The 27,032-nt window shown below is 40.8% G+C and overlaps 2 protein-coding genes across 2 annotated transcripts; both read left to right on the forward strand.

The window, feature by feature from the left end:
- Positions 1-814: 814 nt before the first annotated feature.
- Positions 815-18,519, forward strand: foxred1 (FAD-dependent oxidoreductase domain containing 1). Its single transcript, XM_040032475.1, has 11 exons — positions 815-1,105; positions 1,515-1,735; positions 1,935-2,045; positions 2,321-2,439; positions 2,792-2,886; positions 4,994-5,095; positions 11,846-11,922; positions 13,589-13,749; positions 15,129-15,258; positions 15,822-15,926; positions 16,160-18,519. The coding sequence occupies exons 1-11, from the start codon at positions 946-948 to the stop codon at positions 16,412-16,414; spliced, it is 1,536 nt and encodes a 511-aa protein (XP_039888409.1). The 5' UTR covers positions 815-945; the 3' UTR covers positions 16,415-18,519.
- Positions 18,520-22,469: 3,950 nt separating this feature from the next.
- On the forward strand, positions 22,470-25,836 carry kcnj1b (potassium inwardly rectifying channel subfamily J member 1b). The gene is made up of 2 exons (XM_040032476.1): positions 22,470-22,557; positions 24,676-25,836. The coding sequence occupies exons 1-2, from the start codon at positions 22,541-22,543 to the stop codon at positions 25,829-25,831; spliced, it is 1,173 nt and encodes a 390-aa protein (XP_039888410.1). The 5' UTR covers positions 22,470-22,540; the 3' UTR covers positions 25,832-25,836.
- The last annotated feature ends 1,196 nt before the right edge of the window (positions 25,837-27,032 follow it).

Genomic DNA, 27,032 nt, shown 5'->3' on the forward strand with positions numbered 1-27,032 from the left:
GTACATTTTATATTTTACATTTTTGTGTTTTGGATCACTGACTGAATCAAAAAATTACATAAAAAATATTTCATAAGTTCTTATTAACTATCAGCAGGGGATAATTAGCTGACATAAAAGCTATATAAAGTTTGTATATTCATGTGTGCATGGGTTCATTTAAACACTGGACACAGGAAAATGTCAGCATCATGCACATTTCCTGGATTCAGTGACTTTTTCTGCTCCAGTGTGTGGATATCAGCATCAGTTTGCTGTGGAAACGCCCTCTTTAAATAGGCATCGGTTCATATTCATCTTGAATTTATTCAGTTAAATTATATTCCTTTGGACCTCCAAAATATATCACACTTTATGCCTGTGTTGTGGAGCTAAACAATGAAGCCAACAAGAAAAAAAAAAGGGTCTGCTACTGTTATTTTTTGCATCCTTTGCAAAATACATCTTGTTTCTTTTGTATATGGGGTGAAATCTGGACATATATATCTACACACATACACAAATAAAAAGTACAAATCAGATTCTCCAGTTGTGGGACAGTTTGGAAGATATGAAATTAATCCGTGTGATTTTTTTTAAAAGGGGGGCAAAATAAAAGTTTTTAAAGCTATTGCACTGCCCTTACTTTAAGTACAATTCAACTTCGAGCGCTTTTTATTGTTAATGGTTGCTTAGGTGCAGATTTCTGGCTTCTGAAGTGTCAGAAAAGGTGAATGCATCACTGCTTCACACACTAATCCGCTAAATGGTCCAGATTGGTTCTTTTATTTTGAAGGACGCTTAAGTGAAACCGGTCGTGCTGCGTGTTTTTGTTAGCAGCGCTGCAAGGTTAGACCGTTAGTGCTGTTGTGATGGAGGAAGAATGAAAGTTTGCTCACGCTGCTCTTGTTTTGGTTTGCATCGTGTTTCACTTTAGCTAGCCGATTAGCTTACTGAAGCCCAGCCATGTCTGCCATGTGGCGGCGGCTGCAGGTGAAGGTGGGGCCGGCTCGTGGATTACTCACCTCCACACAGGTTACACGTCGATCCACATGGCTGAACGGACATCTGTCTCTGTGTCAAAGCTTTAGCACAGGCACATCTCTACGAAATGACTTCTTCAAAGGTGGGAGTAACCAGGACGACTGTTGTGCAACTCAGCAAGCCAGCTTACATTTAAAAATACTAAAATTATCAAATGGTTTGTTTCTATAAATATGTGCAACTTTTAGGATCCTGCTAAACAGTTTTAATAAGCTACTAGAAGCCTGTCTGCAATTCGGTTGCATACAGTGTTTCAGATAACAACTTTTATAGTTCTTTGCACTAAACTACTAAACGATTTGGCCGAAAATTCAAAAGGAACAACCATGCATGTTAATTTGCGTTAAAGTGTTTGTAATGTATAAACTGTTTTATATGCCGTATTTGAGAGTGATAGCTAAAGTACCAGGAAGCATTTTAATTTCTTAGCTGAAGGTAAACATTTGCAAGTAACCTTGAGAGAGTGTAAAGTTTGGGGTTTTGTGGCTCAGATCTGGAGACCCATATGGAAGCTATGCGGAAGAAGGCGATGGACGCGCTTCCAGGGAGCAGCTGGACTCCTCTGGAGATCAACCCCAACCTTCCTCCAGAGAGGGCGGATATCGTGATCGTCGGAGGCGGGGTGGTGGGCTGGTCCATCGCCTACTGGCTGAAACAGAAGGAGATGGTGCGCGGAGGGGTGCGGGTCCTGGTTGTGGAGAAGGACCCAACGGTGAGGGACTGAGAGATAATGAGTGTAGACTAGCAGTGTCACTTTATTCCTTTCAAAAATTTGCATGATTTAAATCTATTCAAAGTGTCAGGAGAAAGGATCATACTGTGCTCATGAGTCATGTCCTCACTGCTGTTCAAACTAATCCTCTGCCTTTTCCTCCTCATATTCATAAACTGCTCCCCCTGACTGTTCGCAGTACTCCCAGGCCTCCACAGTGCTATCTGCTGGGGGGATCCGACAGCAGTTCTCCCTGCCGGAGAACATCCACCTCTCCCTGGCCTCTGCCGACTTCATGAGGAACATCAATGTAGGTCACTGGAAATGAACAATGAGGCTTTTAATCATTAAATGTGACAGAACATGTGCTTTGTTAATATGTGAACACTTTATAGCCATGTCAGATGAGATCAAAGAGGACCTATTATACTTTTTTCTGTCATACAGTGCTGTGAAAAAATTCCCCCCCTTCCTGATTTTTCCTGTATGTCTCAGATCATCAAACAAATTTTGATATTAAATACAAAATGCAGTTAAATGTTTTATTTAAAGAGTGCAAACTGTCACACCTCTGAATCCCGTCAGGAGCATCTCGGCGTGTTGAACGAAGACCCCATAGACCTGCAGTTTAACCACTCAGGATACCTCTTCCTGGCCAGTGAGGCGGTGGCTCACATCATGGAGGAGAACTACAGCATCCAAAGGTATCAGGCTCAAGAAACCAGTGCTCACACCACAGTAAAAACCCACAGTGTGTAACGTGAAGGGCCGTGAACGGTCATTTGCCATTATTAATTTTCAGAGTTGCAGTTAATTTTAAAAATGTCCTGATATATTTACATTTTGGAAAGAAACTGAACTCATAAAACAGCCATAGGGTTTATAAATTATACATTTTTCCATTTTCAGTCCTAGAGGATTTCTGTAAGGTGCTAGAATTAATCAATAAAAACACTAAGGACATTTTTCATCTTATTCTGTGATTAGTTACATATTAGTTGCTAAGTTTGTGAGTTTTTGGGATATCAGGAAGCTAAAATTTAACTCACATTTCAGGTACGCTGGAGCCAAAGTGTCTCTTCTGTCTCCGACACAACTGAAGGAGAAGTTTCCGTGGGTAAACACAGAGGGTGTGGTTCTTGCTTCATACGGTGAGTGCAAATAAATGGTGAACTGAAGGTCTGTAATGATTATCAGCAGCCACACCAGACAAGGTCGAGACCTGTTAGCTTCTCATCACTGATCATGATTGACTGCAGCTGTTATTTTATTTTTTCTGGCATAAAAAGAATTTGTTTGGTAGCACTGACGATACTCAGAACAATTGGAAAGCCTATTTTTAAACAACAAGTCTAAGATCATTTCATAAGTAAGTCCAAGTTATTCAGATGTGTCACCACTTTACCAAGATCTGGAAAAACCAAACAGGCTCGAACGTGCTACGAACCAGAAACTGTTAGAACACAAATGCCACTGTCCATAGTAGAGGAAGTTTTACGCCACCGTGGACTGAAAGGGTGCTGACCAAGAAAGAAGCTCCTGCTCGAAACCGGACACCTTCAAGCTCAACTGAAATTTGAAATTCACCTTCTAGAGAAAAGTTTTATGGTCAGATAAAACAAAGGTTAGGCTATCTGGCCACATCTATGAAGGAGTAAAGGCGACGTATTCAAACCAAAGAACAATGTACCAACTGTGAAGCACGGTGGTGGTAGCATCACTTGGGGCTGTTTTGCTGCCAGTGGTGCTGTTTTATTACACCAACCGGATGGAATAATGAAGAACTACCTCCAAATTTTTCAACTTGAACTCAAATCAACAGTTTGATGGTTGAAACTTGGACACTGTTGGATGTTCAAACAGGAAAATGATTCCAAACATACTTCACATCTGGTTTTGGGATGGATAAAGCAGGTGAACGTTAAGCTTCTGGAAGTGCCTTTCCAAAGATCAACCTCAACCTTATTGAACATTTGTGGACTGTGCTTAAAAGGCACATCTTTACTAGGAAACACACCAGAAACACTCCAGCCAGAAGCTTGTGATGGTTAAAGTACAACTTGCTAATGGATATTTAAACATATTAGTGGAGGTGCATGTATATATTTGAGCATGAATGCAGAGGTTTTGACCTGGTGAAATCCAAAATAAATAAAAATCTGTGCACCCAATTCTTGTTTTTTAAATTTCTTAAAGGAGTGTGCTGTACATTCATCACACACTGGAAAAATAACTGTTCAAAGAAATCATTAAAAGCCCCAAATTACCATGACATTCATGCCCATGAAGAACATGTGTAAACATCTGACCACAACTGTATATTTGGCTCTGAATTTTGTTCTTATCTGTTTGTATTTAACTGAGCTGGATATCTACAGTGTGACTTTCTCTGCTGCTGTTTCGTGTTCTGCAGACTAAAGCTAAAGTGCTTTAGCTCGTGGCACCTGTAAATCCCATTAGAGTTCTTATTAACGCCTAAAGTTTTGACTTCCTCTTCTTGGAGAGAATTTCCACTAATGTTGAAAACAGTCTGCAGCTCTGTCCTGGGGCAACCAGTGTAACAAATACACACCAAATATATAAGTGAAAAATAGGCGCAAAAGCATTCGTTAATCTGTGTTTGCACACCCAATTACGTCACTGGATTCCCATCCAGGCAAAAATCCCCAACACCATCATTTGGGTCACGATTTTTAAGAAATTTGCAACACTTAAGCAGAAGATTAACTGTGATATATGAGCCTATGACACACTCTCGTTTTAAGACCTTAGAAAAACTAATCCGAGTAATGCAAAGCTGCAGCCAACAGTAATTTAACTTATCAGGGCGTCTGACAGTTCTTTCCATCTGCTAATATTAGATGATAGTGGTGTGGAGTCGCCTAATTATTCTCCGACAGCCCAGTTTTAGATCCTGATTTGTCTTCTTTTGTCACAGTCAGTAAGAAACGGAAACTATTCACATCTCAGGAGCTCCAGCAGTTCTCTCAATTATTACTATTAGTTATGGCATATTATAGTACTAATAGTATTGTAATATTCGATAAGTATTATTCCCTGAAGTCTGGCATCACTTATTGATAATCAGAAAACCAGAAATGTTATATTTCAAGTGGCTAATGGTCTTTATCAAATGAATCATTTAAAAGAGAAAATGTGCCAGTTTTAGTACTTTTATCCAGTTGTTCATGATTTCCTTGTAATATTCAGTAATCGTGCGCACCATTGTGAATGTCTGTCTGATCTTCTGTCATGCAGGGCTGGAGAATGAGGGCTGGTTTGACCCATGGACTCTGCTGAACGCCTTTAAGAGGAAGGCCATCTCCATGGGAGCCATTCAGTGCTGTGGGGAAGTCACAGGTTCGTTACAGCGTCCTGACAACTAAACAAATACACACACACACACACACACACAGGGGAAATACGTCTGCTAAGAAGTTGTTATAATCCTATTCAGTGCTTAAGATTTATAGTTTTTGTATAAACCGAATGTTTGTTTTTGAATTATTTTGGACAAATCAGAAGTTTTCATTTGTGCGACATCAGTCTTATAAATTTGGAAAATATAAGAATAGCTATAAAATTAATAAGAATCTTCACTTATACAGAGCTTAAATTAAACAGGGTGGAAGCACTGCCTGTGGAGCAGCTGTAAGAGTGTATTTTAGGTGTTTCTAATTTTTAAAAAAAATTAATCAGTATTAATAATATTGTTGCCATAGGCATGTAGCTGGGGACACAACCCAGTCATTTTCATTTATACAGGGAGTGCAGAATTATTAGACAAGTTGTATTTTTGAGGAATAATTTTATTATTGAACAACAACCATGTTCTCAATGAACCCAAAAAACTCATTAATATCAAAGCTGAATGTTTTTGGAAGTAGTTTTTAGTTTGTTTTTAGTTTTAGCTATTTTAGGGGGATATCTGTGTGTGCAGGTGACTATTACTGTGCATAATTATTAGGCAACTTAACAAAAAACAAATATATACCCATTTCAATTATTTATTTTTACCAGTGAAACCAATATAACATCTCCACATTCACAAATATACATTTCTGACATTCAAAAACAAAACAAAAACAAATCAGCGACCAATATAGCCACCTTTCTTTGCAAGGACACTCAAAAGCCTGCCATCCATGGATTCTGTCAGAGTTTTGATCTGTTCACCATCAACATTGCGTGCAGCAGCAACCACAGCCTCCCAGACACTGTTCAGAGAGGTGTACTGTTTTCCCTCCTTGTAAATCTCACATTTGATGATGGACCACAGGTTCTCAATGGGGTTCAGATCAGGTGAACAAGGAGGCCATGTCATTAGTTTTTCTTCTTTTATACCCTTTCTTGCCAGCCACGCTGTGGAGTACTTGGACGCGTGTGATGGAGCATGTCCTGCATGAAAATCATGTTTTTCTTGAAGGATGCAGACTTCTTCCTGTACCACTGCTTGAAGAAGGTGTCTTCCAGAAACTGGCAGTAGGACTGGGAGTTGAGCTTGACTCCATCCTCAACCCGAAAAGGCCCCACAAGCTCATCTTTGATGATACCAGCCCAAACCAGTACTCCACCTCCACCTTGCTGGCGTCTGAGTCGGACTGGAGCTCTCTGCCCTTTACCAATCCAGCCACGGGCCCATCCATCTGGCCCATCAAGACTCACTCTCATTCATCAGTCCATAAAACCTTAGAAAACCAGTCTTGAGATATTTCTTGGCCCAGTCTTGACGTTTCAGCTTGTGTGTCTCGTTCAGTGGTGGTCGTCTTTCAGCCTTTCTTACCTTGGCCATGTCTCTGAGTATTGCACACCTTGTGCTTTTGGGCACTCCAGTGATGTTGCAGCTCTGAATATGGCCAAACTGGTGGCAAGTGGCATCTTGGCAGCTGCACGCTTGACTTTTCTCAGTTCATGGGCAGTTATTTTGCGCCTTGGTTTTTCCACACGCTTCTTGCGACCCTGTTGACTATTTTGAATGAAACGCTTGATTGTTTGATGATCACGCTTCAGAAGCTTTGCAATTTTGAGACTGCTGCATCCCTCTGCAAGATATCTCACTATTTTTGACTTTTCTGAGCCTGTCAAGTCCTTCATTTGACCCATTTTGCCAAAGGAAAGGACGTTGCCTAATAATTATGCACACCTGATATAGGGTGTTGATGTCATTAGACCACACCCCTTCTCATTACAGAGATGCACATCACCTAATATGCTTAATTGGTAGTAGGCTTTCGAGCCTATACAGCTTGGAGTAAGACAACATGCATGAAGAGGATGATGTGGACAAAATACTCATTTGCCTAATAATTCTGCACTCCCTGTACTAGCAGTGTTGGGAAGGTTACTTTTAAAATGTATTCCATTACAGATTACAGAATACATGCCCCAAAATGTATTCTGTAACATATTCCGTTACGTTACTCAATGAGAGTAACGTATTCTGAATACTTTGGATTACTTAATATATTATCATGCTGTTTACAACTACGTGAATGTACTATTGCTGTGATATATTGCTATTACTGAAGGTCCGCGGCTCCGAACCGTAGTAAAGGGACCTCTGGCTAATACGCAGGGTTCTGTGTCGGGCTCATAGCCAAAAAATAGCTTTACTTTGTTGTGTGGGTCAACTCTGCTCTACAGAGAGAGGCGTTGAAAGGCTGCTCCAACTGAACTTTTGTTCGGAGGAAAACACAACACAGTGTACAATTGAGTCTTAATAGCTTACTTACAACTGGGCTCGTCAGGCACTCTTCTTGGCTGCAGTGGTTATTAAGTGTGCCTATGCCAAGAGGCACACTTATTACTATTCGTCGGATTTATTATTCTTATTCTTATTATTTTCCTTTTTCCGCCTAAAATTTCGCCGTGTAACTCATGACTTTTGGTGTTTATTAATTCTATAGTTTTTTAAATATGAATATTTTAATGCAAGTTTTTGCCCATTGAAATGAATGGGAAGGCTTCATTTGTGGTGTGTTGGCTCCATCTTTTGGTCCCACTGAAACAAATTTCAAACTTCATTTGTGGTGTGTTGGCTCTCTCTAGTGGTATGCCGGGAGTGGTACGGCCTGTCTACCCTTATTTGGATTACCGTAATGACGACAATATCAATGGCGCGCACAGCGTCGCTGCTTTCAGGAACCATTGGAATTTTTAAGGTTGCGCGAACCATTGAATAGTTACGGTAACCGCAAGGGTGTATGCTTGGTGGAAAACTCCATATCCCACAATTCATAGCACACCTCTGCCGAGTAAAACAATGGCGGCTACCTCTTCGTTTTATATATTGCTTTTATTAGTGTTTCTAGGTCACAAAATAAACTTTTAAGATATTTTCAGGCGAGAATGTAGCTGTGTAAACTTCAAATATCTGCTCGTTTTATCAAGACATCCCATATTAGCAACAGTTCTCTTACGATGTTGCTGTTAGCCGGCTAGCTAGCGCGGCTAGCTAGCGCGGCTAGCGCCGCTTCACTCAAAAGCACCCGGGCTTGGCTTTCAGTGAGGCGGGTCACACTCGTTTCGTTTCAGTTACAATAACACGTACTGTGCGCTAGCTAGCACGACGGAGTTTCTATACAGCTGTGTGCGTGCTAAGTTACTGATGTTGAACTTTATTTTATTCATAAGGGTTAGTTCTTAGAGTTGCCAACCGTTCCGTACAAACGGAATTGTCCCGCATTCAGAGAAAATATTACGCGTTTCGTATTGAGCTGAAAAAGGAACGCAGTTTGTCCCGGACTTCAGGTAGAATGGAAAAAGACACAAAGCTGGATTTATTCTGTCATTATGCTGCAGAGCGGAGTCTTCCCGTCATTCTCTTGCCTGTTGCAACTTCAAATATGAAACTGATCAATGATCGGCTTTTCTCTCTTGTTTGTTTATCGCGCTAAACAACAGCAGCACGTTTAAGCTTGATCAGCTGTTGTTAGAATTCATTTGATTTTAATTTCTAGTATCAGCTGATGTTTGCTGGAGCCACAGCTGTAAAAACGGCTGGTCGAAACCAGGAGATGTCCTTACTGAATCATCAGAGCTGAACTGGTGATGGAGAAACAGGTTTACTTTTTAGGTGACATGAATGAGTTGAAGGAAAGTTATGAACTGTTTCTGAGAGACAAATAACACCAAGCTCCTTTTCTGTGTAGCTGACAGCTGGTAACTGTGCAGGGGCGGATCTAGCAAAGCTTTTGCCAGGGGGCCAGGTAGGGCATTTACAGGGAAAGGGGGGCACAAAGATATACTTTTCTTTCTTATTCTCATATAAAATATTTAGCTTTTATTAAATAGTTATCTGAATCTTACAACCAAAAGTTTGTATAATAATACACAAGACTGGCTGTAGACCATTGTTATTCATTCAGAACACTGTGTAAAAATAACAAAAACAAAAAGTGAATGCAAAAGTGCATAAATATTTATTTTACGTGTTTGATGTATGTGGCGGGGCGTGGTCTGCAGTGCCGCTGCAGGGGAGGTGGACCCACCTGAGCGGCATCTGCAATCACGTCTCTCGGGCGTAAAGTCTGTGCTCTCTCGGCTGTTTTTTGGGTGTATGTTGGGCTGTGAGTTGAAAAGCTACAGCCCTCTGTGTGGGTACACCAACCATGTGTGAAAATTGGTCCATAACGTAATGCTTCAAAGCATGTTCATGCAAACATTGTCGGGTCTGCCGTGGTACAATGGGACTTCTGCTCATGAACCTGTGTGCACAGCGTCTTCAAATCGGGGCTGTACGAAGTCACCTCATCTTTACACAAAACTGTAAGCTGTCATTTGTGAGGCGTGAGCAGTGTTTGTTTTTACCATAGTTCATGGTGGAGAATGGCTGCTCTGCTGAGTTTTGTTCTCTGTAGCCGTATGAATGGCAAACTATACTGATTAGCAGCGGCATAGGCACACTTAAAATTTCTTCTGAAATTTTCGCTTTCTAGTTATTATATTTACATGCTTCCATCTCCCGTTTTTGCTCGATGACAGCTCGTACTTTTCCTTTTTCTCCCTCCCTCGCTCACAGACACATAACGGGTATGGCAGTCCATTCTCCTTGCAGCACGGACTACACTGCCTATGATGCTACATTCTTTAGAGCTATACCTGTAGCATTCTGCCTATTAGCTTAGCACAGCAACAACAAAAAGGCGCTCTCTCACCCAGGAAACACGCAGAGAGAGAGAGAGCGTCACCCTGTAACCATGGCAACCGTAACGCTGCCGCCTGGAACAACAGAACGTAGCTGTCAAACAAAACCCAAACAGTCCTGACCCGCGACAATATGAAACAGGAAAGTACCGCCGTGTAATCCATTTATTTCAACAAAGTAACTGTATTCTAAATACCACCTTTTTAAACGGTAACTCTAACGGAATACAGCTACTCATATTTTGTATTTTAAATACGTAACGGCGGTACATGTATTCCGTTACTCCCCAACACTGTATACTAGCACTCTTAACAAAACAACCAGACCACAAAATCAACAGCAACCGGTCCGTTCTCTTTCCATTAATAGGGATTCACTGTCCTCGACTCACCTTGTTCTAGCATAAGTGAGACGAGTCTAAAAACTCAATATTCACCATTATGAAGTGGTGGATTAAAAAAAAAAAAAAAACACAATCTTTTCCTAAAGCTCAGTGGGTAGTTTTTAGTGCCTAAACAGAACCAGGGGGGTGACAAAGGGGGAACAAAGTGATCCCACTGGGAAGTGAAACGCTGTCTCCTTGCTTTTAAATCTGGAGCATATTCCCCCCCTCAAAAAAAAAATAAATAAGAAAAACAAAACAAAAAAACCCCTCCAGCTGCTTAGCACAGGCTTTGTAGGTCTCTAAACCAGGACGTTTATCCCTTGGTGACTGATGTTGCCACAGCTGGAGCCTCAAGGCACCAAAGGACGCCTTGTGTGTTACACAGAGATTGAGGTTGCGTTTTACAAAACTGTTATGTTACACAGGCATCTGTATAAAAAGAATTCACTCGTATCACATATTCACACAGAGCAGACCAATAAAATCAGAGGTTTTCTCTGTCTTAAGAAGAGAGGAAGTCTCTGACTCTGCTGACCTGATTTCCTCAGGCAGCTCTCTTCATGGCTTTAGAGAAATATTAATCTTACATCATTCGTTGGATGAGAGGACTGATAGAACAAGTGGAGGGACAAGATTAGGATGTAGAAATTTAAACTTTGCTTTAAAACTGTAGTTACTCACCATTTTTTGTAGTTTTAAAACATAAATAAAGTAATATGTTTATGATAGATAAGCTATGAGGCGGTAAATAAGCAATTAAAATCATCTCTATGTGCATCGTTAAAGTCATATACACATTAATGAATGATCCAACAATGTATTCTCTTTTATTCTATATAATTTAACTTTAAATGTATTTTAACGCTGTCAGCGTTAATCTCGTTAAAATGACGTTAACGCCATAAGCGCATTAATGTGGCAAATTTCCGTTAGTGAGTTAGTGCAGATCGCCCCATGCGTGGGGCTGCACGGCGCTAACGAATTAACGACATAACTGCCACTAATTTTAATGCAAAAACTTTGGTTTTGTTTGACTTTAACTTACTTTTGCCACGAAAACAGTTGAATTAAACTCAAATTATTTCCAGTCTCTTGAGCAGTGATGCACATAAACATTGAAATCCTGCCAAAATTTTCAACACTGCAGTTACTAAGACTTGGATACTTGGATACTTTTCCCATTGGCTCCACATGCCACCCTTCTTTTAATTGATCGATTGATTGAAAAAAATGATTTTTATTGTGAAAATCTGGTGTTATTTGGCAGCCCTGAAATAATTTAGCTGATTTTAAAAAAAAAAGAAAAACATATCTCAGAAAACAACAACTAGTTGTTTGGCAACTCCAGGCTTCCGTACATGAGTATTTCAGTTCCTACATTCGCCTAAATAGCGAAAGGTTGGATCCCAATAGGAGACAAAAGTCCCCCGTGTTTTGTCTCAGGAAGGGTGTGAAAATCTGCCAAATCAAATATCTGCTGTGGTGACCCGTTGTGAATAAGGGAGCAGCTGAAAGTAACTTCTTCTTCTTCTTCTTTTTCTTTGTGTTGAAAATTGGTTTTAATGTGTTTCTCACACAGAATTTAAATATACGACAAGCGTGATGACGACAACTGATGGAGAAAAGCTGGATCTGAGGAGAATAAAGTCAGTCAAAGTAAGTGGGACTGCAAGTGCTGAATGTCTGTGAGATTAGCGAAGCGTATAAAGCTGTTTATTTATTATTCTGTGTGATCGCTAACATGTTAGAGAAGTCTCTGACTTGTACCTCCCTCGGTTTGGTTCACTTATGTTAATGTTTATTAAGCTTTAGAGGGGAATTCTCAGTTGCTGTGACACTTGTGCAGTGCAGTGTCTTCAACTGCTCAAGTAAAACTTTATTGTATCATTAAATATACTAAAATTATTGCGTACAAAAGCTCTGCTGATTCTCAATGAATGTGTGAAGTCTGAATAACAACAGATGGATGGCATGTTCTTCAAATCCCTTCAGACCATATATCAACTGCAATTTCTTCCCAGGTGACCTCGTCCTGTTTAATGTGTCCCACACCGCCTGATTACTGGCACTAAGTACCTCATAAATTTGTCTTGTGGTGCTTTTAATACCTTTTTTTTTTAAGAGCACTAAATCCAGGAGGGATTGTGGAGTGCAGGCAGGAAGGAGTCAGAAAGGGAAGCCATAAAACTTGTGAGCTGCATTACGTCGTTAGAAATGTGTCTTAGGACGACTAAACTGTCTGACATCTGTCCAGATGAGGCAATATTACCATCAGCATAGAGATCCTTCACTGCACAATATATTACCAAAGGATTATTATAATCTGTAGACTAATCAGTCATTAACCAACGTTTCCTGCATGTTCACTGAAGAAACCTGGAAACATATTTCCCAGAGGTCATCAAGTAGCTCTCTGCAGTTTTCTGTTACCTCGGGTGAAGGTCTTGCTCTTCCCTTAAACAATACTGCTTTGCAACAATCAGCCATTTTAAAAACTCTTCACAGCTATTGCTATTGGTGTCCTCTTGAGCAGCTGAAACAGTGCTGTCCTTTCTGGGATATTATTTTAAATAATTAGTACGGTTGTATGTTGTTTATGGAATTTTGATCTCAATTTGACAAATATTGTGTGCTAAAAAAGGATTTCTTTAACCGGCCAACCTTCACATTAGAATTATTTTTGATCTGTGAAATATGCTGAGCTACTCTGCTAAGAGTCCAAGAATGAAAATATGGAATTCAAGCTCCAGATGACTGATTGGCACGAAATACTTCTGTTAAAACTGTGCACTGAATCAGAAAAAGCACAAACGTGCATGATGGGTAGAGGAGGTAAAAGTACATAATTCTGTACTTGTCTCTCCCTGTGAAATACGGCAGCTGGACCTTTAGCTAGCAACTTGAAGCAACATGTTAGATCTTTATGCACGCTTGTTTTGTGTGTGGCTAGCGAGATGCTGAAGTACAGCGACTTATGGACACCTGCAGTCATGCCAGTGTTGTGCCAAAAAAATAAATAAATAAAAACACCGGCCCATTTTAACCTCTTTAACTATGCCACACAGTTTTTCCCCCTCTTTCATCTCTTTTTATGCCACATCTCCTGGTGATTAATACACGAGCAGGGCTGCCTTTCATGTGTTCCTGCTCAGACTCAAATCGGTTTGATGTTTGAAGGCTCACAGTGCCGTGAAAAAATAACTCCTCTCAAGTACGTCAAACCAAAATTAATGGGCCTGTTTTGAAAATGTAAAAGTAAAAAGTTTGTACTTCTTTTTTTTTCCCCACCTCTGATGATGGGAGTTCTGCTTGTGTCGAGCAGGTGCAGATGCCAAACAGCCTGGAGTACCAGCCAGTGGAGTGCGCTATTGTGGTGAATGCAGCAGGAGCCTTTTCTGGTAAACTGACCGAGATGCTGGGAATTGGCTTTGGCCCCAAGCAGTCCATCGCTGGAATCCCACTGCCTGTTGAGCCACGGAAAAGGTAGGCTATTGACTCGAGGGGCTGCTAGAGTTTTCTTTGAAAGGCAGCGCCTCATACAGCGAACCGCATCAATACCAGACAGCTTTTTTCAGACTCTGCACCCCGAAAATTGAAAAACCAACTTCATGCCGCTGCCTGTCAGCGTCTACCATCTGCAGTCTTTTCATTTTACTCTTGCTCTGCATCATTTAGACTACAGATAAAAATGAATCTAAGTAGGATACAAGCGAGTCAGTCACATAACTTTAGTCGGCATGACCTGGACTGTTTGAGTATGTTTGAGTATGTATGCCATCAGACTCAAGCATTCTGTGTAAATGGTGGCTTTAGATTTAGGTAGAGCCATTGCACCCCTACTGCCAGTCCCAAACTTGGATAAATGGGTGTGTTTAATACGAAAGGACATTCACCATTAAATCAAAAAATGAGATTTCCATACCAAATCGGTCTGAGCTCGGCTTGACAAAGACCACCTCCATTGGCTTTGGCTAACAGAGTGCTGATGGAAACTGTGCTACTGTTAGCTGAGAACAAAGGATGCTCGGGATAGGGTGAGATGTAGGGAGATGATTTGCTGTGCTGAATCTTAAAGGGAGCAGTCGAAAGAAGAAAAATGTAAAGAGGGAAAGTTCGGATACTTTATAATACAGCCTGCACCCCTGATACTGCTGTACAATTATAATGTAAGGAGACGTTAGGTTTCTCTAAAATTGTAAATATACAACACAGTGCAGACCGTATTATAAAAAAGCCTACCTACCTCATTTATACATTGCAATCTAAAAAAAGGAGGTTAGGCTAGTCTATAATATAACGTGTATCCTTAATAATATTGTGTAATTACAACTTAAGAAGGAAAGGTTAGTATAGTCTATAATATAGCCCACACCCTTAAAAATTCGATGTCATTAAAACAAGAGACGGATTTTTTTGATACTTTTTTTCTTCTATTTCTTCTAAAACTCCCAAATGTTGCTTCCTTGCTTTCCTGCACCCACATTTTAAGTAATCATAGGTATTGAAGGTTACCTCGCATGAATTCAGAAAAGCCACATGTTAAATTAAACTTTCACCTTAAGCTGTGGGCTGTGTTTTGAAAAGCTACCCATTTTTCTGCCTTATTTAAACCTCCACTAAATCTTTCCTCGTGCCGCCTTGAACGGCTGTCAAACCATCACATAAACATTTTATAAGACAGAGTTTTGAGCTCTCTGGATAATTCTTTGTAGACACTTTTCTACGCAGAACAGAGTAAATGTCTGATCACGTTCATGCCAGAGAAACCTCACTTACATCTTGGCATGAAATGAAATATCAGCTGATATAATGTCATACTGGATGTACGACTCTGAGCTGTTTACTTCGTCACTGTTTTTCAGGTATGTGTATGTGGTCCGCTGTCCTGATGGTCCCGGTCTAGACACTCCTATATTAATCGATTACTCAGGAGTTTACTTCAGGAGAGAGGGGTTAGGTGGGAACTACATCACCGGGGCCTCGCCAGAGGAGGTTGGTTTTTATCTCTGAGCTGTTTCTCCAAAAGTTGATTCTGTTCATCTGGACGTAGCGTTTTGTGGGAGAAACATTTCGTCACTCTTCCAAGTGACTTCTTCAGTCTCAGCTGACTGCAGGTTTTCCCAATCTTATAAACAGCACATTTGCATAATGACTGAAACCAGCCCACTGAAGGGACAGTGGGCTTCATGACCATTGATCAACAACCACTGATCAAAACCCACTGATCAATGGCCATGAGTCCCATTCACAGAGAGTTGGGGAATGGCTGCAATCACAGCGTTGTAAGACGGCGACAGATGTACCCTTAGGCCCCCTCCTCGATTCAGAGATGGTCTTTCCCTTTTCACGTAAATGGCCTCCTTGACTCCGCGCTCACACCAGCGTTCCTCCCTGGAGGAACTCAAACGCTACGTCCAGATGAACAGAATCAACTTTTGGAGATTTACTTTCCTGGATGATTGAGAATGCATCAAGACGTCTGAGCTGTTTCCTTATGTTAACATTCAACAGCTGAGCAAATCATGTCGTTGTTTGCACTGGTTGTGTGTCCTCAGGCGGCAGAGCCAGACGCCAGTAATCTAGAGGTGGACCACAGTTTCTTTGAGGAGAATGTCTGGCCTCATTTGGCCTTTCGAGTTCCTGCTTTCGAGAAACTTAAGGTACAGTTGGGAAAGTGTGGTCACCCACGTCATGTGGTTACTGCCAGCATTATTATCAGCCAGAACTGGTTTTATTTTGAAGCTCGCAGATTAATTTTATTGTATCCATATTTTAAGTGAGTTAAATTTAAAAACTTGGTACAGAAATGGGCTTTTCCAAAACAAAAACAATGATTATGATCTCTCTTTATCACTTACAATAACATCATTTGTCCTCACATTCTTCCCCTCAGGTGACCAGTGCCTGGGCAGGTTTCTATGACTACAACACCTTTGACCAGAACGCCATCATCGGTACGCACCCCCTGATCAACAACATGTACTTCGCAACGGGCTTCAGCGGCCATGGCCTGCAGCACTCGCCTGCGGTGGGTCGCGCTGTGGCGGAGCTGATTCTGGACGGAAACTATAAAACGCTGGACCTGAGCGGCTTCAGTTTCAACCGGATTCTGACGCAGGAACCAAAGCTGGAGACGAACATCGTGTAGCTGAGCCGAACCCTGAAATCATATCTTTCACATCCTGCCGAAGCCAAATTATTATAACCTAAGTCTTATTTTTGTAGCTGGAAACATAACTTTAATGACACAAATTGATTTATAAGATCTGGGTGGTATAATTTCTACAATCCAGATAAGCAAAAGCAAAACCTCAGTGATTTAAGAAAAGGCCCGAATACGGCACATTTCCAACCTTCAGGAGCTGCGGGAATAATGTCTCCTGACCATTTGGGACTGCAAAGAGGTCAGAGTGGACAGATGTCTCAGGTTATTATTAGACATCCTGCCAGGTAGTGACAAAATAATGAAAGGGCCTTTTAAAAGATTCGTCTTTAAAGATTTTAACACAGTTCTCACAACAGCAGGTTCAGAGAACATTTATTTGGTTCTTTAAATAAGATTTTTCATAGTGTGATCTCTCTGATGTGTCACTGAAAGACATAAATGAGTCCCGTGTGATTTAGTTATTAAAATTAAATTATTTGGCTGTCACAGCCTCAAATCTTCACTACACAATTATCACAGCCAAATGGTGACGATAGCTGATATTGTTAATCAATTTTACAACTTTCTGTTGTAGTTTATAATCTGATAATAAGGAAAAAATGTATGTATTAGTGATCCCACTTTTTCAATTTTAAAAATTACAACAACAAAAAACAAATAAATTAGGGTATTAATGGATGTTACCAAAAATAATGAGTCGGTATGCCCTAAATTTTACTTTTTCAGCCTGGATTTTGATACATTTCTTTATTATATTTAAAGATTTTGAATTTTTTTCCAATTCTCAGGCACACAAATTTTCAGAAAACACTATTTAAGATCTTAAAGACATTAAACACAAAAAAGGCAAACAGTAAAACTGTTGCTCAGACTATGTTATAAACCATAATAGTAAAAGTGTCATATTTAATATAACAACCCTGGAAATGACTTCCTACAAGATTTTGTTTCAGAATCAGAGCACCTACTCTGCTCGGGGTCTTTTATTTTGAAACTGACTGGCTCCTCTGTGCATTTCAATTTGGTAAACTATCAAGCGTTGAATTGAGTGGGCACCATCGGCCGGTCACGTGGCCACGCCCCGCTTATTGCTGTGATGAGACCAAAGGTGTGGTGAACTGAATTATCCTTTAATTTGGACTTTTTCCGTGCATATAGAACATGTTTTAAATCAAGAGTTTAATTCTTTTAAATGATCATTTGATTTCCTTTAATAATGAACCTTACTGGCAGCACCAGTATCTTTTATTAGTCTGGTTTCAGAGGCAATAATGTTGCTTTCTAAAGAAATCAGCAGGAGGAACCACTGAGAATAAAGTGGAACTAAGAGATGCTTCTTCATTAGAAGACAAAAAATATGCATGGAGGTGAGCCAGCAGCTGACTCACTCCTGATACAGAATAACAGGAATAACTTCTGCTTTCCAGATTTCCAGCTTTCCACTGAACTCGGCTGTTTGGTACCGTCACGCAGTCGGAACGTGCAAATTTAGAGTGAAACATCATCAGATGCATATGTGCTGTCCCATGCAACGGTTTAACTGTGGTACTTTTAACAGCTTTGTGTACTTTTTGTGTATTTTTCTAATTTGATCAATATACTGTAATTGTGTTGTATTGATCAGTGTAATTACATTTTTATCAGTAAGACAATTTTTCAAGAAAAACGTGGAGTTGTTGCCTGACTTCCTGTTTCCTTCATTTGTTGCCGCTGCTCCTCTTTTAAATCTCCAGAAGGGATAGGCATAAAAAAGGTGCAGTGACTCATTTAAGTTTAGAAAGAAGAAAAGCTAATTTTCCAAATAACTAATTAGTGACAGGATCATCGGATTATCCTGTGTAAGCTGAACTTTGCAGTTTCCATGTCTTAAAAAACATCATTAAAAAAATGTCTTTGACAATCATCTGCTTACTGAAAGTGAAAAACTATATCTGTCATACACTTAAATGTGTAAACATATATAAGGTGGTGTTATCTGCTTTCTCTCAGTATGATTTACTGTCAGAATGTTTACTCTGTATTGAATTTGTGTGATTAAAGGCGGCACAGCAGGTGGTCAGTACGATCATAAATATACAGATATTGAACCTTTTCAAAATAAGACCTTATATGTAGACACTCTCAAAGCATTTCATTTCTTAAAAACATCCGCCTTACTTTCTTATCGAGCACTGCAAACAAAACAATAGTCTTTTATGCAGGAGTTCCTGGTGTTTTACACAAAACATGCAGCAGATGGCGCCATTTCAGTGGGTAATTTTAAGCTTGGAGCGTCATCGCTTCTGACATGTTTCATGCAAACTCTGTATAGATTTAGAACCCAGAGCTAGGTGATTAATTCAAGTCAGTACCACAGCTGCCACTTGTATATTTTGCCTGTGATTATCATGCGAGTTAATATTTCTTCGGGGCACACATGTAGGCAGCAGGAGCTGCGGTCTGGATGCCAGATCGGAGTCTGAACGTTTCAAAACAGACTTTTCATTTTTCATACCAAGACTGGATCTGTTTATTCTAAATATATTCAAAAATTAACCTTTCAAACTGGAAAATGTCACACTGGTGTGGATGATAAAAAAAAAATGAATACTGCTGTAAGGTCAGGGGAAAGAATTAACTGGCTACAATAATGCTTTTTAGGAAGAAGGATGTACACCACAGTGATGAGGTGCATAAGAAGGGGAAAAGGCGAAAACTGGCCCTAGTAGGTCTAAGGGACAACCCCCACTACCTTGGACTCTTTACCTTGTGGTTTTAGAACTGAAGAAACTGAAGATGAGGTGAACCATTTGTTGTTTTCAATTAGTGGTAGAGATAGTGATAGAGAAATCACTTACGTAAATACAATAATGGTAAATGGCCTGTATTTGTATAGCGCTTTACTAGTCCCTAAGGACCTCAAAGCACTTTACAGATTCAGTCATCCACCTATTCACACACACATTCACACACTGGTGATGGCAAGCTACATTGTAGCCACAGCTGCCCCGGGGCGGCTGTGGCTACAATGTAGCTTGCCATCACGTAAAACATGTAAAATGTATTTTTTTGGTGTGTCATAAAAATGATACAATATCTTTCCCCATTGGACCATGTTGTGAATTTGATCAAAAGTGACACTAAATATTAAGAAACGTGCTGGTGAAGGGCCCTGATTGACTTCAGGGCTCCACTGTTCCCACATAGTAGTCCATCTATAATTTTTAAATTACAGAAAACTCTACAAGTTTAGGTTAATTTATCACACCTAAGACAGGCACCAGATCGTTCAGGATGGCACAGCTGTTCCCTCTTTAAAAACAGTGAAGAGGACTGCCAGGTGCTGCAGAAGAAGTACGAGCAGCACACAGCGACAAGTTTGGGACTAATTGCACCTGCAAGTGTTGCCTTCCATCGCTGAAAAACAATTTTGCATTATTTGTGGTTTCGCCTTGCAACTTCAGAGGAGTTTATGAACCATCCTACTCCCCACAGACCAGACACCTCCGCATCCTCCACATCTCAGCTTCCTGCCGCTCAATGCAGCAAACCAGCAAAGAATGAATCATTTTGCACGGCAGAGTCAGTCACCGGCAAAACCCCACCAACAGGTTCCTTCGCTGCCTCTGAGGTAAGTATGAAAGCAGAGCTACGACAAAAGCCCCTCTGCCAAAGTTACCGGAAAGCAATTCATAAACTGCCTTGAAAGTGGATCATGTTTTCATCACAGAGATGGTAATGAGTGAGCTGTCGGGCTGAACTTAACCCCCTCCGTCATCAAATCAGCTCAGGGTACACACGATTAAAACCGTTGGGGTTTATTTTACAGTTAAGGGATGTTGAGAAAGCTGCTCATTAAATCTGTCATAATTTATGTGGAAAGCCAAAGCAGACACAGAACCCAGTATAAATAAATTAAATGGTTTATTTGGATTGTCTGTGCTCCTTTCCATTCTGATTGGTCTGGTCTGTCTTGTTTTGGTTCCTTTCCACTGAATTAAATTCAATTTTATGTTATTTATTTCGTGCCAAATCACAATACCAGTCCCCAGGGCACTTTATATTTTAAGCTAAAGACCCAACAATAATACAGAGAAAAGAGAGAAAAAACCTCAACAATTAGATGACCCCCTATGAGCAAACACTTTGGTGACAGTGGGAAGGAAAAGCTCCCTTTTAACAGGAAGAAACCTCCAGCTGATCCACGCTCAAGGAGAGGCAGCTATCTACAATGTGACCATCAACACTCTCAGGCTCCAACCTTCGCTAGCTCGCTGTGCACCCAACCCCAGTGCCTGTCCTGGAGGGTGGTGAACAGGGTCCACAGCTCCATCCAGGCCTGGCCATTAGACACTGCCTTAAATGCTCTCCTCCTAGTTCTGGCTCCAAGAGGAGACCGCGGTTTCCCACTTCCAAGCAATGTTGTCCCGCACTTGGATGTGTCCAGGTTTTCCAGGCAAATCCGAGTAGGAGGACGCCCCAGGGTAGGGCCTAAACCTGCTGGAGAGATTATATATATCTCAGGATCTCCATGGAGGAACTGTAAAGTGTTGTTTTCCTCCTTAGACTGTGGCAGTTGAAGGCCACAAGGCTGAAACCTTTGCATTGAAAAAATAAGTGTCACGTCTTTTCTTTGAATTTTGTGTCTTTTTGCTGCTTCCTTACCTTTGAACTCGTCATCATTGGATTTACATGATTTGCACAGGTGGGCATACTGGGAACGAACTTTTGTGTCTTTGACCTCGGCCTGGATAAGCGATTTGGATTGAACTCTTTCTGCTTCCTCTTCCCCCCTCTTCACGCAAAGATCCACTTTGTATCACATTTAGAGTGAAAAATGGTGTAAAAATAAAAATAAAACAATAAAAATAAAGTATTTTCTCTGAACAGTTGTAGTTGACGTGCTCTGACTTTGTTGGTCACAGCAGTTTCTTGGAGTCCTGCTGGGAGAATGTGATGATTGTTAATGGTCTGCACGTATATATCACCTTTTAACCTCAGCTTGCTTCATAGTGTTTCACATTCACACAGTTCTCCTTTTGTATGAATCAACATTCATTAGTGAGATGTGGAGGACTAAACCAGGGCGTGCTCCTCTTGCCGTTTCCATTCTTTTTGCACAGCTAACTCAGTCGAGGGTCGTATTTCCCTCATATCGAGCATACAGACATGCTTTTTCTAACTCTTGGCAAGAAACTTAATGAGCTTATTTCCCCAAATGCTGAACTTTCCCTTCAATGAACCTGCAGAGTGTGATGTGCAGATGTGTTCTGCCAGCACGTTTAGAAATGCACAGCGCCTGGAGCTAAACACACTTGGGTGTGAGATGACTTTCTTTAAATTACGCTGCTACAGGAGCCTGTAAGATTCTATCTGAATTGCAGACCCTCTGCATCCACTTCCTTCTCCCTTTACTTACATGCAGCTGTGGCATTTATATTCATCACTGCTGGGGTTGGGGTGGGCTTATCAATTCAGCATCACAGATCATGGTAATCTGCTCCACAGATATGAAAATGGTCCTCCTGCAGCCAGCAGAATAATGCAGACACTCTTGCCCTGCAGCTCTTCATTCTGATGTAAATGGGAGGCAGCCTTGCAGGTTCAAAGAGGGGGAGGGGAACCAGGGGAAATGCAACTGAGGGAATTCTTTGTGAGGCCTGACGTAAATCTCAAATGTTCTCAGGGCTGAAAACAAAACAGCATGAGTGCTTGCACCGGTCACTGAGGCCTCTTCAATAGACGCACCTTCAGCCACACAAAGGCGTCGAGGCCTTTTACACCAAACTTCCCGAACATTCCCCCCTCCTCGTGCTGGTCCCCAAATCTACACTGTCAAAAGCTGCTGCAGCCGAGGCGAGCCCACTCCCGATGAAGCCCGAGGTTGTGTTATTAAACTTTTTTGATGGGTTGAAGAAGAGAGTCCTTCTGTCGGTCTCAGAGGACTGACGGCCACTGGGAGCTCCCTGGCTGGCTCTTCTGAGTGTATGGAGCCAGTGTACATGGTGGCATGTGGCTGGGATTAGGAAATTTCACTGTGGATTAAAATCTTTCCAACGCCTCCATGGCCACTTGCTGAAAGAAAGGAGTCTGAAGGTCCTGCAGAGATCCAGTGAGCACTTTGGGCCCATGGTCTCACGGAGCAGGTATGTCCCAACAAAACTTTTCTATTTTTCTACAAAACTGAAGATCTAAAGCTTTACTTATTTCACATACATATATATATATATATATATATATATATATATATATATATATATATATATATATATATATATATATATATATATATATCCATAGTGTTTTTAGGGCGACTGTAGCTGCTTGGAAGAAAATTACCTCCGTTTTCAGTCATTCACCTCCATGAATGACTGAAAAAAAAAACAGTTGTTAAAACGGTTAAATGTTGAACAAATAGCTCTTAAGATACAACCTGTGGTTATTTTCAATCTGGGGTAAACTTCAGTCGAAAAATATGTAACTTTTAAAGTTTTGGGTCCTTTTTGCCATCTATTCAGTACGTCTTATGCAACACTCAAAGTGGACCACGCGGTACACGCTGCACGGTACATACTCTGCTATTTAACGACCATTCAGATCAGTTAATAAGTACAATGTATTTGTGCATACATAGGTTGTGTATTATCTTGTTATACTTCTATTCTAATGATAAAAAAGGAAATTCTCTACCTGTTATACCCTCGATCTCTAAATTTTAGTCCCCCTTTTCTGTCTTGTTCTGACTTTTGTTTACTGGTTAAGGCTGTATGGTCAAGGTTGAACGAGCCTGGTGCAGGTTTTACATGTTTTATAAGAAGACCAGAACAATGCATCTGTGAGTGGTCTTTTTTTCTACTGAAGAAAACATTGGGGGGCCAAAATGTAATTTACAGTGCAAGAAATGAGTCTGGGTCACCTTACTTGACAGGAATCTATACATTTTCTTTTTACAATTTTTTTTTAAAAATATATACTATAATATCTCATATTTGAGTACATAAAACCTTAATTAACAAAACTGGCTAAAACTGTATGATCATATTGCTCATATATTTCTGCTCAAAACCTGTTTTTTTATTGCTCTATTTGTAAATCTTCATAAACAAAACTAAAATCCATCAGATGCATTACACTTTTATTTTTTTTAAAAAAAGGTTCAGTAGTTTGCTGTGCATCATAGTTTTTTTTAAACAGTTAAAGGTGTAAATGTGGATTTGTGGAGGGGCTATTCTCAGTTACAAATTCCTGTAATTAGTATTTACAGCAGCAGGGCATGTGTATGTGTGATTAAATCTAAATTAAATGTAGTGTGTGTGTTTGTGGTAATAAACTGAGTGGTTAATTGATGTTTCTAATAGATTTATAATGATAATGGAGCTCCGTGTCACACGGGAATGAGCAACAGGCCAGCGCAGAAAATACTTGTTAATCAAAATCGAATCATTATTTGTTTTAGTCTTTAAATCTGATTTTCTTGGTAGTTAGACATGCATGGAAACACAGATCACTAGTGTAACACACTGACTTTTGCCCTGTTTGTCTATGTGGACATTAAATCTGTCAAATGTTTTTTTTTTATATTATCTGTGTAAGGTCTCAACTAACTTTCTCCTCATTCTAACGATAACGTTAAACGATAGTACACTCAGTTTCTGTCCCAGCGGAACAGTGAACGTGAATCTACTCTCTTGGGCTAATTATTTTACCTTAAAGTAACTGTGTGTACCTTTTAGTACAGTACCATTTCTTCTAGATTTTAGGTGCAATATCAGGAAAGAGTCTTTGTTTGGTCAAATACAAAACATTTAATGCTTAGATTTTAAGATTTTACACTCTGACAAGTTTCATTCTGTATCTGCTTTGTAGTTGTGGGAGCTTTGAGCCATCAGTAAGATGAAAAAAAGCATATTATAAAATAAGGGGCAGCATGTACCTGATTTTGCAAATTTTTAAACTAGTTCATTTAAATACAAGTCTGACCTTTTAAGGTACAAAAGACAATACTAAAAACAACCCCTGACAAACGTAAAACAAAGGTAATAAAAGTAGAATTATCAAACAGTAGAATAAAGTTACTAAAGGTGGAATTATCTGAAAGAAGACTAAAGGTACTAAAGGTCATAGCGATAATAAAGGTAGAAATATGTAAACTGAGAGGGTTTTTTTTCTGAATGTGTAGGTGTTGCATGTGTGATTTTGCAAGCATTAACTTCCCTAGAGGAGAGTTTGTACTCTCTAATACTTAACTGTATTTGTTCCTCCAGCTCCAGGATGTTCCAGCTGCTCCAGGGTCACAACCAGCCAGCTGGACAACGAAACCACAGAACCCGCCTGGTCACCAAAGACGGGCACTGCAACATTGAGTTCGGGAACATCGAGTACAGTAACCAGTTTGCGTACCTGGTAGACTTCTGGACCACCTTTGTGGAGATTCGCTGGCGGTTTGTTCTCCTTTTGTTTGTGGCTGTGTTCACAGGCAGCTGGTTCATTTTCAGCCTGTTGTGGTACTGGATTGCAAAGAGCAATGGGGATCTGGCTGGACAGAACCACACTGAAGGACACATCCAGTGTATAGACAACGTTAACGGGCTCACAACGGCATTCCTGTACTCGTTAGAGACCCAGACCACCATTGGGTATGGAGGCAGGGCACTGACTGGCCACTGTGCTGGCACGGTGGCTCTAATTGTCATCCAGTCTCTAGTTGGGGTTTTCATCAACTGCTTCATGTGTGGTATCATCCTAGCTAAAATCTCCTTACCAAAGAAAAGGGCAAAGACTGTGACCTTCAGCCACACAGCTGTCATCTGCTTGAAGAAAGGAAGTCTGTGTCTCCTGATCAGAGTGGCCAACCTTCGAAAGACCTTACTAATCGGAAGCCAGATCTATGGGAAGTTGCTGAGGACAACGACCACACCGGATGGCGAGACCATCATCCTGGACCAGGTGGATATTGACTTCATGGTTGATGCTGGCAAGGATAACTTGTTTTTTGTTTGCCCCTTGACCCTGTACCATGTGATTAACAGATCGAGTCCTTTCTTTGATTTGTCGGCTGACACCCTTCCTCAGCAGGACTTTGAATTGGTGGTCTTTTTGGATGGGACAGCCGAGTCCACCAGCTCCTCCTGTCAGGTCCGAACTTCCTACATCCCACAGGAGATCCAGTGGGGATACAGCTTTCTGCCGATTATCTCCCGCACCAAGACAGGAAAGTACCATGTGGATTTTTCTAACTTTTCCAAGAGCGTCCGGGTCACCACTCCACACTGCGTCCACTGCTTTGAGGCCGACGTAGACCAGAGAAACCACAACAACCACAGCCAAGAAAATCACAATAACCAGCTAAAGAGGGGGATTGATAACCCGGGCTTTCAGGTGATTGACATACATGACTCTGTGGATGTCACTACAATGTGAGCTGGTAGAAAAGGAGCCTACGCTTTCATTGAAACTGTGAATCAGAATGTGGGAAGTAAAGTGGTAAAAGCTGGCGCCTATCACTTCCTTTGAACCAGTTTCACTCTAAGTCAGACTGCACCGGCGAATAAATATTTGGTCACGGTGAACCATTCAGCATCTGAATTGTTGTCAGCTCTTTTTCCTTAAACAGAACGAACATCCACAGCTGTTAAACTGTTTGAAAAAAAATCAGACAGAGTGGGAGTTGCTCATTGCAATCAAACCTCTGTTGGGACTTTGAATAGGTAACGTCAGAAAGATGGATTGTAGCTCTGACGCACAGAAAATGAAAGGGGGTAAAAGAGCAGATGCACAGTGGGTACTTCTTGAGAAGATTAGGACCTGAGCCTGTTATAATGAAAAGTGTGTGCCTTAAAGGCTGCAGGAGGAAATAAAAGGTAGTGCCTTTTGAGTTTGCATATTATTTCTATTACAACACTAACTTTGTGGTGTTTTTTGTCATTTTGACAGATCCTGTATGCCAGAATAATTAGGAAAGTGGGATTTTAACTGTGACCAGTCTACATTTTGTAGATCATCCTGTGTAACGCTGTACGCTAACTTCTCAGGGAAAGTAACGTCCTTAGTTGGAATAAAAGCTTTTTCACAATTCACTGACTTACATTTGATTTTATTGCACAATTTGTACTTTACACATTGAATATTTCACCAGAGTGTGCTATAAACAGAACTGAAATATACCACAAAGATGTAGATAATATAACTTCAAATTGACTGATTTATGCGAAATGGGTGTATCATGTAGTAGATGCATTGTGCAGTACTGTGCATGCAGAGATAGGACAACCCTTAGTAGTTTGGGAGCTGGTGATTGGACTCCCAGGACATTTGCCCCTGAGTGCCACCCCAATCCACAGTTGAAGGAGGCCTTATACCCTCCTATGAGTGACAGGTCCACAGGAGAAGCAAGCTAACGTAGTTCTGGTACCCGACTGGGGCGTCTCCCATGTGAGGTCTTTCATGTAGCCAGGAGGAGGCCCCCTGGGCAGACCCAGGACATGCTGGAAAGGTCTTGGGTGGCTCTGGAACACCTCAGTGTCCCCCGAGAAGAGCGTCGACTGCCTCCCCCTTCACAACCCAGACCCATGTAAGTGCCAGAAACTGGATGGATATAGGATGTCGATCATTTGCTGACAAA

This window comes from Simochromis diagramma, unplaced genomic scaffold, assembly GCF_900408965.1.
Source record: "Simochromis diagramma unplaced genomic scaffold, fSimDia1.1 OVJJ01000216.1, whole genome shotgun sequence".
Lineage (NCBI taxonomy): Eukaryota > Metazoa > Chordata > Actinopteri > Cichliformes > Cichlidae > Simochromis > Simochromis diagramma.